The 13601-nt window shown below is 45.8% G+C and overlaps 1 protein-coding gene across 1 annotated transcript; it reads right to left on the minus strand.

The window, feature by feature from the left end:
* Positions 1–2905: 2905 nt before the first annotated feature.
* LOC147973763 (uncharacterized) lies at positions 2906–4153 on the minus strand. The gene has a single exon (XM_087524780.1). It carries the CDS (start codon positions 3650–3652, stop codon positions 2906–2908), a length of 747 nt encoding a protein of 248 aa, XP_087380906.1. The 5' UTR covers positions 3653–4153.
* Between the last annotated feature and the right edge of the window lie 9448 nt (positions 4154–13601).

Below are 13601 nucleotides of genomic sequence, written 5' to 3' on the forward strand. Positions count from 1 at the left end.
CGTGACGAGGAGTTCTGGAATGGTCCGGAGGTGAAGATCGATATATTGGACGAAGGGTATTGGAGTCCGGTATTGTTCCGGGGGTACCGGGTGACGACCAGCGTGTCCGAAAGGGGTTTCGGAGGCCCCGGCAAGTGTTGGGGGGCCTTATGGGCCAAGGGGAAGGGGCACACCAGCCCACTAGGGGGCTGTGCGCCCCTCCCACCCCATCTCACGTAACCAGGAGAGGTGGGGGCGCCTCCCCTAGGGCAGCCTCCCCTTCTGGCTTGGAGGGCAAGTCTCCTAGGGGTGGGGGCGCCCAAAACCCATCTAGGGTTCCCTCCCTGGCCGCCGCCCCTCCCCTAGATGGGATCTGAAGGGGCCGGCCCCCTCTCCCCTTCTCCTATAAATAGTGGGGGTGGGAGGGCTTCCAGAACACCTAGACCCTTCCCTTGGTGCAGCCCCTACCCCTCTCCTACACCTCCTCCTCCTCTACAGCGCTTGGCGAAGCCCTACCGGAGAACCACGAGCTCCATCACCACCACGCCGTCGTGCTGTCGGAGTTCTCCCTCAACTTCTCCTCTCCCCTTGCTGAATCAAGGAGGAGACGTCCCCGGGCTGTACGGGTGTTGAACACGGAGGCGCCGTTGTTCGGCGCTTAGATCCGAATCGACTGCGATCTGAATCGCTGCGTGTACGACTCCACCAACCGTGTTCTTGCAACGCTTCCGTTTAGCGATCTTCAAGGGTATGAAGATGCACTCCCTCTCTCTCGTTGCTAGCATCTCCTAGATTGATCTTGGTGACACATAGGAATTTTTTGGAATTATTGCTACGTTTCCCAACAGGGATCCCACCCGAGGAGAGGAAAATCTTGACTCCCCTCTATGACCCAAACTTAATTACAGGTATCTAGAACATTTAGATATTTACCAAATAATGGTCTTGCTAAATATTTCTGTTTGTGAGGATCGGGAAACTGGATACATGGTTTTGAACAAACTATTTGTTGATTGTGTGCAACTGGATATTTTGTTTTAGGCAACTATATGGTTGATTGTGGGCAATTGGATACTTTTTTTAGGACAACTTTAGGTGCGAAGGAGGCAAATATCGTGCTATAGGGAAGCAACTTCTTGTCTTTGGCCTAGTAGGACTTCCTATTAGGTTTGTTTGCGTAAAAACAAGACAAATCACACAAAAGATAAGGCCCCTTTAGTGCTACATACAAAACAACTTCACTACACTATGTGTACCTGTGAATTTTACTAACATATCCCAACTTGCCTATCATGGTTGCTCATTTGCCTATTGTTTGATAGTCAGTTTCCTACAATTGATGTGCAGTTGCCTATAAATATTGTAAATTGCCTACCATTGATGCCTAGTTGCCTACTATCGGTAATTAGTTGCCTATCATTGCTGCTCAGTTGCCTAACTTTGCAGAAATAGTTGCCTACAATATTGTGAAGTGGTTTATCATTGTTTTTCTAAGTTTCCTGCAAACACTCTAAAGTTGCCAAAATTGACCACCAAGTTGCCTATCATAGTTAGCAATAGCAGACATAAGAGTACCAATGGTAGACGACTTCATAGTGTTATAGGAAGTTTAGAAACAACAACATACAAGCATGAACAACATGTCACTTAGAAGTACTGGTGATGAAGTTAGGAGAATATCCAACTTAGAAGTACCGGTGAGGAAGTTAGGAGAATATGCAACTTAGAAGTATCAGCGAGGAAGTTAGGAGAATGTTAGAAAAAATTAATTAGGAGAAAGTGTAGTGAAGTTGCCTATTTTTAGCACTAAAGTTGTCTCTCATAGAAAGAAAGTTCCTTATAAAGGTGATATGTTGTTGCCTACCTCTGTTCAAAGTTATTCTCTATTACTAGTTAGTGGCTCATTGTTGGTAATCAGTTACTTTAAATTGGAGTGTAGTTGCTTCTGTTTAGCACTAAAGTTGTCTCATCTAGCGTCTAAGTTGCTTTTCGAGAGAAAGAAAAGTCATGAAAACATGTCCATGTGGGTTTAGTTTTCAAGAGCCCATCATGACCTGGCTAGCCAACACCCGTGAGCTCAGTAGCGTTGGCGGGCAGACACCCCTAGAAAAGGAAAGCACACAGATCTCATACCAGCCATCCCCACATAGTTCAAAATTTGAAATCATGATAGATGACTTAGATCCCACAATTTTTTTTCGATATTGTAGGCAACTTAGGTCCCTTGATGGACAACTTTCATAGTATTGTAAGAAATTGAGGATCACGCGTAGGCAACTTCGTAGTGAAAGGGTAACCTGGTTTCTGAGATAGACAACTTAGAAGCCATGTTCGACAAGTTTCCACTCTACGGTAAGAAACTTTCACAGTATGATAGGCAACTAAATAATCCACAACTTATTTTCCAATGTATGCAACTTAGAAATCATGGTGAGCACCTATTACACTGTTGCACATAACTAACTAGGTGGCTACTAAGCGAAGTTAGTAATACACACAGTGCAATTCATCTAGCATCAGAGTTGCTCATGTTTAGCACTAAAGTTGCTTCATCTAGCATCAAAGTTGCTTTTGAAAAAAATTTATCAAAACATATTCATATGGGATCTAGTTTTAAAGAGCTCATCACGAGGAACTCAACGGTGAAAACAGTTATGTGTTCTTTCAAAAGTTGTAACTTTTTGAAAAATTAAAACAGAATAAAAAGATGACGTTGGCACATGCATGTGCAACTTTACACTACCCACTGGATAACACGTTTGTTATAGACATCAAACTACTTTTGTCGTCTAGTGCCTGCGCTCGCACCGTCCAGATAGCGCAGCTGCATGTTTAAGTAGGAGTATTTAGGAAAAAAGATATGTTGTATACGTACAGCTCGAGAACCTAATCATAATTGAAAGAGTGGTAGGCTGCATCTCCTGTTCTACTGTCGCAAGATTACACTCCAGCGCTCATGTTCTTGCAGGAGCCACAGGGCGGCATCGTGAGCCCCCTCGCGCGGGCGGCGGCGCCCTGGCCTGCCACGAGCCACCGGGCGCGGCGGCACCAGCGGGCCGGCATCCACGTAGGACTTTACGCACGGGACCTGAAGGGAGGCGTCGTCGCCGGACTTCCCCCAGCACGTCAACACCTTCCAGTCGCCCTGATCGACGCGCGGGCTCATGAGCGTGACCTCGAACACGGCCACCCCGCGCCGCACGTCCTCGGCAAGGCTGTCCAGCAGGAACCCCGGTACGGCCACGCCCCTCCCGCGTGCCACGACGTGCAGGTCTTTTCGCTGCCCCGCCGCCGCGCATGCCCCCTCGCCCGGCTCCGGCGCATGCCCGCTGGCCAGCGGCACGCGGAGATACGACACCTGCACGGAAGTGCCCTTGTCAAGGCAGTACGGCGCGCCGCCTTGGCCGCTCAGCGAGGCGTCGATGCGGACGGTGAGGTTGAACGGCGGGTCGAGCGCACCCTGGCCCTGCAGGTCCGTGGCCGGGTCGATGCCCGAGACGGCGCCGACCGCGACGGAGTACCACGGCGGCGGCGGCTCCGTCGCGAGCCAATATATGCCAAAAAAGAAGGGCAGCAGGAGGAGGATCGGCAGGGCAGCCGGGCACAACAAGTCGCAGTAGTATCTGCAGCAGGCTTCGTCGTCCCGCGCCCGCTGCTCGAACCTCGCGCCCATGGTTGCCTCAGACGATGTACTTCAGCATGTAAGTTTGCTAGGGTTTTTTTATGCAGGTTTGCTATTTCACATCTAAATGTGAAATAATTATCTCACATTTAAATCTAGGACCATCGGATCTTGTTTTGTGTTTAAGATTCGCGCACTTTGTTCGGCTCGCTCGCGGTCGCTGGCGTCGCGCGGGGCATCCCGTGTCCAGCCCGTGTCCTGTGTAGGAGGTCTCCGTTCATGGCAGCTGTGGCCTCTTGTCCCGCCTGCCCGTTGTGGGCTTTTTGTTTTTTGTGGGTCTCCTGTTTTTGTTCTTTATGGGCTTTCTGCCAGCGAAAACGGGAATTGTTTTTTTTTTTCAGAGAGGAAAGTTTGTCTAGTCGTACTATGTCCTTGTATAGTTTCCTGCTACCTGCCAATTGTTTGGTTTTTTGTCCCCCAGGAGCGTACATGTGTGAATGAGCTGACCCATGAAGGGCTTTTTAACTAGTTCTGGGAGAAGCTTCCAACCTTTTTTTTCTTTTTTTTTTCACCTTTTCAAAAACTCGTGATTTTTGTTGGTGTCTCACATCTAAGTCCCTCACCGTCTGATCCACAGTCTTTTTTTTCTTCATGTGAGCCCTTGATTCCTGTAGTTTGCCGCGTCCATTATGTGCTTGCGTAGTTATCATGTCCGTTGTGCTCACATCGCTGTTGCGTTTGTTGGGCCCATTATGTCCTTAGTCGTTGTTTGTTGGCCTGTGTTCCCTGCGTCAGTGTTTGGGCCTGGGTTTTTTCTTTGTCCCCTGACCATTTCACGTCCATGTGAGTTGTTCGACCACCTCAAAAAAATGTGAGTTGTCCGTTTGCCTTCAAAAATGTGAGTTGTTCGTGATTTTCTAAAAGAAAACTTTATAATTTTTTGAATTTTTTTGTACAAATCAGATCTACTATTTGCTACTTCTCTGCACATGATTAATTATTGTACGGTTCATGTAATTTGTTCTGTCTGGTGCGTGTTGTGGCTTTTGTCCTCCATTTATCCAGTCAAAAATTTTATACTAAATTGCAAAATCACATCTAGATGATTTTTTATGATGTCTTATCTACGTTTTTACCGGTTGATTCAGTTTTTGTAATTTTTTTGCAAGCGCTATCCCCGCCTTGTTGGTCGATATTTTGTTTGTCGCGCATCCTTTTGTTGGTCAGTTTGGCTTCATACTTTTCGGCCCATATTTCGCTACCTTGTTTCTAGGCCACGTCGTAGAATTAGAAGAGACAAGAAAAAGCAAAGGTCTATCACAGTTGTTACCTTCTCTGTTCATTTTCACATTGTCTCTCATTTCTTCTATGCTTTATCAAGATAAAATGAGCAATGTTTCATCTGAGTTGTTGTCCAACGGATCTTGTTGTTGTAACTTAGTGCAAATTTTTGATCTTGCATTTCGGCCGATGTATTCCTCTAACGCGTTGTCCCCTTTTGTTCGTTTGTCATCCCATCCGTGTTGTACATATGTTTTTTATTGGGCATTTTTCTACACGCGTTCGTGTGTGCCCATGTCATTTGACAATGTCGTAGAAGTCAAGGAGGTAGGTTATGTGCTTGTCCCGGTTGCAAGTCTACCTTCAGACTCATAACTGGCTCCATATTTTGTTTTTCATCCTGGTTGCAAGTCCATCTTTTGCTCGTCACTTGGCTCATAATTTGTAATTGTTATAGTTACAAATCCACCCTCTACTCACAATTCGTATCGTAGTTTTGTGTAGTTGTCCCAATTACAAGCTCACCATTGAATCGTAATTGGGCATGTGGTTTGTTTTTTATCCCAATTGCAAGTCTACCCTTGACTCGCAATTAAGCTCACAGTTTGTAGTTATCCAAGTTACAAACTCACCGTTGACTCGCGACTCATATCATAGTTTTGTACAATTGTCCCAGTTACAAGTCCACCATTGATTCGTAACTAGCAAGGCCGACAGTTTGTTTATCCTCGTTAGAAGCCCACCTTTGACTTGCAACTTAGCCTGTGTTTTGTCTTTCATCTTAGTTGCAAGTTCAGCCTTGACTCGCAACTGGGATAGTAGTTTGTTTGATCCCAGTTGCATGTCGACCCTTGACTCGCAACTGGGTTAGTAGTTTCGTAGCTGTCTCAGTTGAAAGTCCACATTCGACTCGCAACTGGCCTCATAGTTCTTCCTATTGCAAGCCCACCCTCGACTCGCAACTAGACATGTCTTTTATTTTACACTCCAGTAGCAAGTCCACCTTTGACTCGCAACTAGGTCCATAGTTTGTTTCATCCCAATTGCAGGTCGAGCATTTACTCGCAATTGGGTGCACTATTTCATAGTTGTCCTAATTGCAGGTCTATCCTCGACTCGCAACTAGGTTCATACTTTTGTTGTTGCCAAAGTTGTAAGTTCACCCCCGACTCTAACTAGGCCCATAGTTTTTTTTGCGGGTAAGGCCCATAGTTTGTTGTTGTTCTAGTTGCAAGTCCATCCTCAACTCGCAACTGAGCCTCTATTTTTGTTTTTCATCTTAGTTGCAAGTCCACTCTCAACTCGCAACTGAGCTCGTAGTATGTTGTTGTCCTAGTTACAAGTCCATCCCCGACTCATGGGAGGGTGTAGTTTTGTAGTTGCCCTAGTTGCAAGTCCACCATCAACTCGCAACTCAGGGGGTGTTCCTTTTTGTTCTTGCTTAATAGTAGTTGCAATTAGACCCTCGACATGCAACTAGGGGTTTCTGTTAGCCTAGTTGCAAGTCAACCCTTGACTCGCAATTCGGGAGGGTTTTGTTTTGTTTCACCCCAGTTGCAAGTCCACCCCTGACTTGCAACTCGAGGGATGTAGTTTGTAATCACCCCAGTTACAAGTCAACCATGTACTCGCAACTCGAGGGGGTGTTGTTTGTTGCATGTTTTCACCCCAGTTGCAAGTCCACCTCTGACTTGCAACTCGAGGGATGTAGTTTGTAATCACCCTAGTTACAAGTCAACCATGTAATCATGACTCGAAAGGGTGTTGTTTGTTGCTTTTTCACCCCAGTTGCAAATCCACCCCCGACTTGCAACTCGAGGGATGTAGTTTGTAATCGCCCCAGTTGCAAGTCAACCGTGTACTCGCAACTCGGGAGGGTGTAGTTTTGCAGTTGCCCTAGTTGCAAGTCCACCCTCGACTAGCAATTCGGGGGGGGGGGGGTGTTGTTTTTGTTCTTGTTTCATAGTAGTTGCAATTAGATCCTCGACCTGCAACTAGGGATTTTTGTCGGCCCAGTTGCAAGTCTACCCTCATCTGCAACTCGGAAGGGTGTTGTTTTGTTTTCACCTCAGTTGCAAGTCCACCCCCGACTTGCAACTCGAGAGATGTAGTTTGTAATTGCCCCAGTTGCAAGCCAACCATGTACTCGCTACTCGGGGAGGGTGTTGTTTGTTTTCGCTCCAATTGCAAGTCCAACCCCGACTTGCAACTCGAGCGATGTAGTTTGTAATCTCCCCAGTTGCAAGTCAACCATGTACTCGCAACTCGGGAGGGTGTTGTTTTGTAGTTGCCCTAGTTGCAAGTCCACCCTCGACTCGCAACTCGGGGTGGGGGGTGTTGATTTTTGTTCTTGTTTCATAGTAGTTGCAATTAGACCCTCGACCTGAAACTAGGGGTTTCTGTCGGCCCAATTGCAAGTCCACCCTTGAATTGAAACTCGGGAGGGTGTTATTTTGTTTTCACCCTAGATGCAACTTGCCCGAACCCTACCCAATTGCATGTCCACCTTTGACATGCAACCAAGGATGGACTTGCAGTTGCATGACTCGACCCTTTGTCCCAGTTGCATGTCGCTAATAAAACAACAAGGCCCACTAATACCTACAATAAGGACCACGGGAGGGGGGGGGCGCTAATACAATCACTAACCTTAGCGATCACTCACTATTCGCTCATAGTAAGTTGGACCGTTTGTGTTGTTAGTGAGTGGTTTTTGGGAAGCGACCGAGGATTCTTGGGAGCGAGTTGTGGTTTGGGGATCCGGTTTTAGGAACCTTTTTGGTGGTTTTGGATGGTTGCAACAGGCTTTTTTGTTCTTTTTTTGTCTATTTTCCTCTTTTGGGGTTTCTGGTTATTCTATTTGTTTTTTCATTATTTTTCTTATTTTCCTTTACATTTTGTTTTAAACTTTTTGAATCTTTTTTTCAAATATGTGAACAATTTTAAATTCGTGAACATTTTGGAACTTTGTGATTTATTTATTTTGAATCGACGACCATTTTCTGAATCCAGAACAAATTTTAACAGTTTTGGATGCACGATCAATTGTTCAGTGTGTGTTTTAAAAACATTTAGTATATATTATAAAAATGTTTTATCATATTATTTAAAATGGTTCTATGTATATTAAAAAAGGTTAAGTTTGTATTAAAAAAACTAGTGTGTATTAAAAACTTTCAGTGAATATAATTTTAAAGGTTCATTGTATCTAAAAAAGTTCATTGTATATTTAAAAATTTGAATGTATATTACCACAAATTCATGGACATGTTTTTGATTTTTTATCAAACTTTGTCTATTATTGAAAATTAATGCATAAAATATAAAGAGTGGAACGGAAAAGCAAAAACAAAAGGGCAAAAAACAAATCATTTGTTGCCTACTAGAAGCTAGCGATCAGAGACACACCGCTAAATAGATGGCAATAAAATGCAAAATCCAACAAAATTGATGGTATAGCTACTTTATTTTCACTGACATACATCTGATCACTACATCTTCCTGGAAAAAAAAATCTGATCGCTAGCTTTGAGTTGTGACGCAACACAACTTACCAAGGTGTTTGCTGCTTCTCCTTGCGTCGCCATCCGATCTAATATGATCTATCGATCTACCATGCACGCACAGGAAGAGACACATGTTGCAAGAAGGAATCTTCGGCTGGCTGATGCACACAGTAAAAAGCTAGCCTCCTGCTAGTACACACTACGAGCTGTGAGCTGTCGGACGTATAGGGGCCGGCCCACCGAGGCGGACGTGAGCGCAAGACTGTTTCATTTGTTTCAGGCTTTATGACAAATCAAAATCGGACAAACAAGATAAACAATGACGAGGTGGTGTCTAGATGTAATATAGACGGACCCTTTTTTATGACGGGTTCGGTGAGGAAGCGGAGGTCGTTATTTTCTTCCCTACAACTAGCCTTCCAACAAACGAGGACTCTCCCTTGCACGTAGGATTCCAGGAAAACCACGAAACACCAAGGTATAGATCGATAGGCAGGCCGGAAGAAAATCATTTATGACGGGTCACGGGGCCTCATAGTGTCCTGCACAGATCTCAAAGTGGACTTATTAAACCCCTATTTTTCATCTAACAGAGCTTAGCGATCATCTCGCAGGTCGCCGTATCCTCGTCTCTCCATAGACCAAACGTCCGCGTCCCTTATGATGCAACATATGCAGACAAAAGACTGAACAGACTAGGCTGCTTGTACACGCACACCAGTCAAACTTGCAGCTAGTTGCAAGCCGGCCTGCCCACAATCACACAAGTGCATTCACATTGCACTAACAATTGTTTGACTGTAATCAGGTTTAAGCTAACAAAATTAAAGCTAATGGTGATGCCAACCAGGACCAAACGAAAAGCTAGTGGTGATGCCGATGAGGATCATCGATCAGTGTAGATAGCTCTACTACATTAAGAAGTGCAATGGGAAAGATTTAGACTGATGAATGAATAAAAATTACGACTTGGGAAAAATAATCTCACTCATGAGTGCATCATTACATATATTATTTCAGTTCTGAAAGAAACTCTGTATATTGTTCACTGTGATAAGAAGAAATGAAAGGTAGTGTTGCTGGTACTTTAATGCATAACAGCGTAAGGAAGAGTTTACTTCATCAAAATTCTAATCTTCTTGGAGGAGTGCAGCGCCTCTAAAGCTTGATCAGCTTGAAGCAAAAGCTCTGTATATCCTCCAGGGATCAATGGAATAAACTGCTGGAATTTTGTCTATTTTGGGCCTAGCCCAATACCAGTTTCAGAAATTCCTAATAAATCCTAAAGACCCACGCAGCCCATTCGTGCAAGGCAAGAGGTGAAACAAAAGTTTAGTCCCACATTGCTAGTTTAGAGGAAGTTGGACCTCTTTATAAGAGAGGTTCTTTCCGCACATGTATTAGCATGAGAACAAGAGGGACATCCACGCGCGCTCCTCCTCCTCCGCCGCCCGCCACGCCTCTCCTCTAAATTTTTGCCACGCACGACGGGTATACGAACGGTCACATGGGAGCTGAAACGTTTTGTTGTAGTGGAGACTGAATACGAACGGTGCATCTCTTCGCGTTCTGCCTGTTCGCTTTGTCTCCCTCTGTTGCTTCACCTCCCACCGCAGCCTGTTCGCTTCCTTCTCCTGTGCCTATATAAGAGAGGTCGCTCCTCTCCATAGAGACACACCAGAAGATCCTCTTCCTCTCGCCACAAAGTTCCTGAGCACCGCGCTGCTGCTACGTTCTTCCCCATCCCGGCTTGCGGCGCGCACCGCAGGTCGGGACAGTAGGGCTCCGGAACCGCACCTTTTGAGTCCAGTACGGGAGAAGGGTGATAAGATTTTTGGGGAACGCTCCACGCGACTAATGACCTCTTCATCACGGACTCCAACGACTACTTCCCCGACGTCGACAACCTCATCGACGACATGGCTGGCGAGGATGTCGACCCCAAGTCCAGTGCTTCTGCTGCTGCTGTCCCGTATGTGTTCTTCCTGTTTCTGATAGAAGTCATGCCACAGTTCTTTGCTTTAGTGTTTGCCCTACATATGTTAGGTTCTAATTCATATATGCAACATGATCTAGTGTCTGTCCTAGATGTGTTCAGTTCAAGTTCATATATGCAGGTGCTATTTACTTTCTCTCCGTCAGATTGCATGACTTGCTTTATCATGGCTATATTAGTCATTCTTTATCTAGTCTTTATGTTAATAAAATCTTTTGGTAAATTGCTCATATTTCCAACAATCCAAAAACCTTATTATAGGCAATTTACCCCAAGTGGTTTTGCTGCTTCCATGAGACCTCCTATGTTTGAGGGTATCCACTATAAGAGGTGGCGCGTGAGAGCAGTCTTATGGTTTCAAACCATGAGTTGCTATGACACCACTCTTGGCAAACCTGAATGAGAGCTTGATGCTAAATAGGCACAAGACTTTTAGAAAATGGATACTCTATTTAAGGCTGCTCTCTTGAGTGTCCTTGGTGAGAACATAGTTGATGCTTATACGTCAATTGATAATGGAAAAGATATGTGGGATGCACTCAAGGCCAAGTTTGGGGTCTCGGATGCTGGCACTGAGCTGTACATTATGGAACAATTCTATGATTACAGGATGACTGAAGAGCGCTCCGTGGTTGAGCAAGCTCATGAGATACAGTCATTTGCTAGAGAACTTGAGCACTTTAGTTGTATGCTACCGGACAAGTTTGTTGCCGGAGGTATCATCACTAAGCTTCCTCCTTCATGGAGGAACTTTGCTACCTTGCTGAAGCATAAGAGGCAGGAGTTTTCCGTCCCGGATCTCATTGGCACTCTTGATGTGGAAGAAAAGGCGAGAGCAAAGGACACACGTGCTCGAGGTATTGAGGGAGGATCTAGTGCCAATGTGGTACAGAAGCAGAACTTCCAGCCCCACAAGTTCAAGAACAAGGGCAAGTTTGATGGTAAAGCAAAGTTTGGGAAGAACTGTTGGGGAACGTAGCATAAATTCAAAATTTTCCTACGTGTCACCAAGATCTATCTATGGCGTCATCTAGCAACGAGGGAGGAGTGGATCTACATACCCTTGTAGATCGCGCGCGGAAGCGTTCAACAGAACGGGGTTGATGGAGTCGTGCTCGTCGTGATCCAAATCACCGATGATCCTAGCGTCGAACGGACGGCACCTCCGCGTTCAACACACGTACGGAGCAGCGACGTCTCCTCCTTCTTGATCCAGCAAGGAGGGAGGAGAGGTTGATGGAGATCCAGCAGCACGACGGCGTGGTGGTGGAAGTAGCGGGATTCCAACAGGGCTTCGCCAAGCACTGCGGGAGGAGGGAGATGTGTCATGGGAGGGAGAGCGAGGCGCCAGGGCTTAGGTATGGTTGCCCTCCCTTCCCCCCACTATATATAGGGCCAAGGGAGAGGGGGGGGAGGGCGCAGCCTTGGCCCTTCCTCCAAGGAAGGGTGCGGCCAAGGGAGGAGTCCATCCCCCCCAAGGCACCTAGGAGGTGCCTTCCCCCTTTAGGACTCTTCCTTTCTTGCTCTCTTGGCGCATGGGCCTCTTGGGGCTGGTGCCCTTGGCCCATGTAGGCCAAGGCGTACACCCCTACAGCCCATGTGGCCCCCTGAGGCAGGTGTCCCCACCCGGTGGACCCCCGGGACCCTTCCGGTGGTCCCGGTACAATACCGGTGACCCCGAAACTTGTCCCGATGGCCGAAATAGCACTTCCTATATATAATTCTTTACCTCCGGACCATTCCGGAACTCCTCGTGGCGTCCGGGATCTCATCCGGGACTCCAAACAACTTTCGGGTTACCGCATACTAATATCTCTATAACCCTAGCGTCACCGAACCTTAAGTGTGTAGACCCTACGGGTTCGGGAGACATGCAGACATGACCGAGGTGACTCTCCGGTTAATAACCAACAGCGGGATCTGGATACCCATGTTGGCTCCCACATGTTCCACGATGATCTCATCGGATGAACCACGATGTTGAGGATTCAATCAATCCCGTATACAATTCCCTTTGTCTAGCGGTACGATACTTGCCCGAGATTCGATCGTCGGTATCCCGATACCTTGTTCAATCTCGTTACCGGCAAGTCTCTTTACTCGTTCCGTAACACATCATCCCGTGATCAACTCCTTGATCACATTGTGCACATTATGATGATGTCCTACCGAGTGGGCCCAGAGATACCTCTCCGTTTACACGGAGTGAAAAATCCCAGTCTCGATTCGTGCCAACCCAACAGACACTTTCGGAGATACCTGTAGTGTACCTTTATAGCCACCCAGTTACGTTGTGACGTTTGGCACACCCAAATTATTCCTACGGTATCCGGGAGTTGCACAATCTCATGGTCTAAGGAAATGATACTTGACATTAGAAAAGCTTTAGCATACGAACTACATGATCTTGTGCTAGGCTTAGGATTGGGTCTTTGTCCATCACATCATTCTCCTAATGATGTGATCCCGTTATCAATGACATCCAATGTCCATGGTCAAGAAACCGTAACCATCTATTGATCAACGAGCTAGTCAACTAGAGGTTTACTAGGGACATGGTGTTGTCTATGTATCCACACATGTATCCGAGTTTCCTATCAATACAATTCTATCATGGATAATAAACGATTATCATGAACAAGGAAATATAATAATAATCAATTTATTATTGCCTCTAGGGCATATTTCCAACAGTCTCCCACTTACACTAGAGTCAATAATCCAGTTCACATCGCTATGTGATTAACACTCAAGGTCACATCCCCATGTGACTAACACCCAAAGAGTTTACTAGAGTCAATAATCTAGTTCACATTACCATGTGATTAACACTCGATGAGTTCTGGGTTTGATCATGTTATGCTTGTGAGAGATGTTATAGTCAACGGGTTTGAATCTTTCAGATCCGTATGTACTTTGCAAATCTCTATGTCATCTTGTAGATGCAGCTACTACGCTATATTTGGAGCCATTTCAAATAACTGTTCTACTTGGAGCTATTCTAAATTGTTGCTCCATTATACGTATCCGGTATCTCTACTCAGAGCTATCCGGATAGGTGTTAAGCTTGCATCGACGTAACTCTTTACGTCGAACTCTTTATCACCTCCATAACCGAGAAACATATCCTTATTCCTCTAAGGATAATTTAGACCGCTATCTGGTGATCTACTCCTAGATTACCTTTGTACCCTCTTGCCAGATATGTGGCAAGGCA

The sequence above is a fragment of the Triticum urartu genome, chromosome 5A (assembly GCF_056163025.1).
Source record: "Triticum urartu cultivar PI428250 chromosome 5A, HENAU_Tu73, whole genome shotgun sequence".
Classification (NCBI taxonomy): domain Eukaryota; kingdom Viridiplantae; phylum Streptophyta; class Magnoliopsida; order Poales; family Poaceae; genus Triticum; species Triticum urartu.

Excerpts from the sequence above, each read along its gene's own strand:
- LOC147973763 (XM_087524780.1), bottom strand. The coding sequence starts at position 3,652 with ATGGGCGCGAGGTTCGAGCAGCGGGCGCGGGACGACGAAGCCTGCTGC.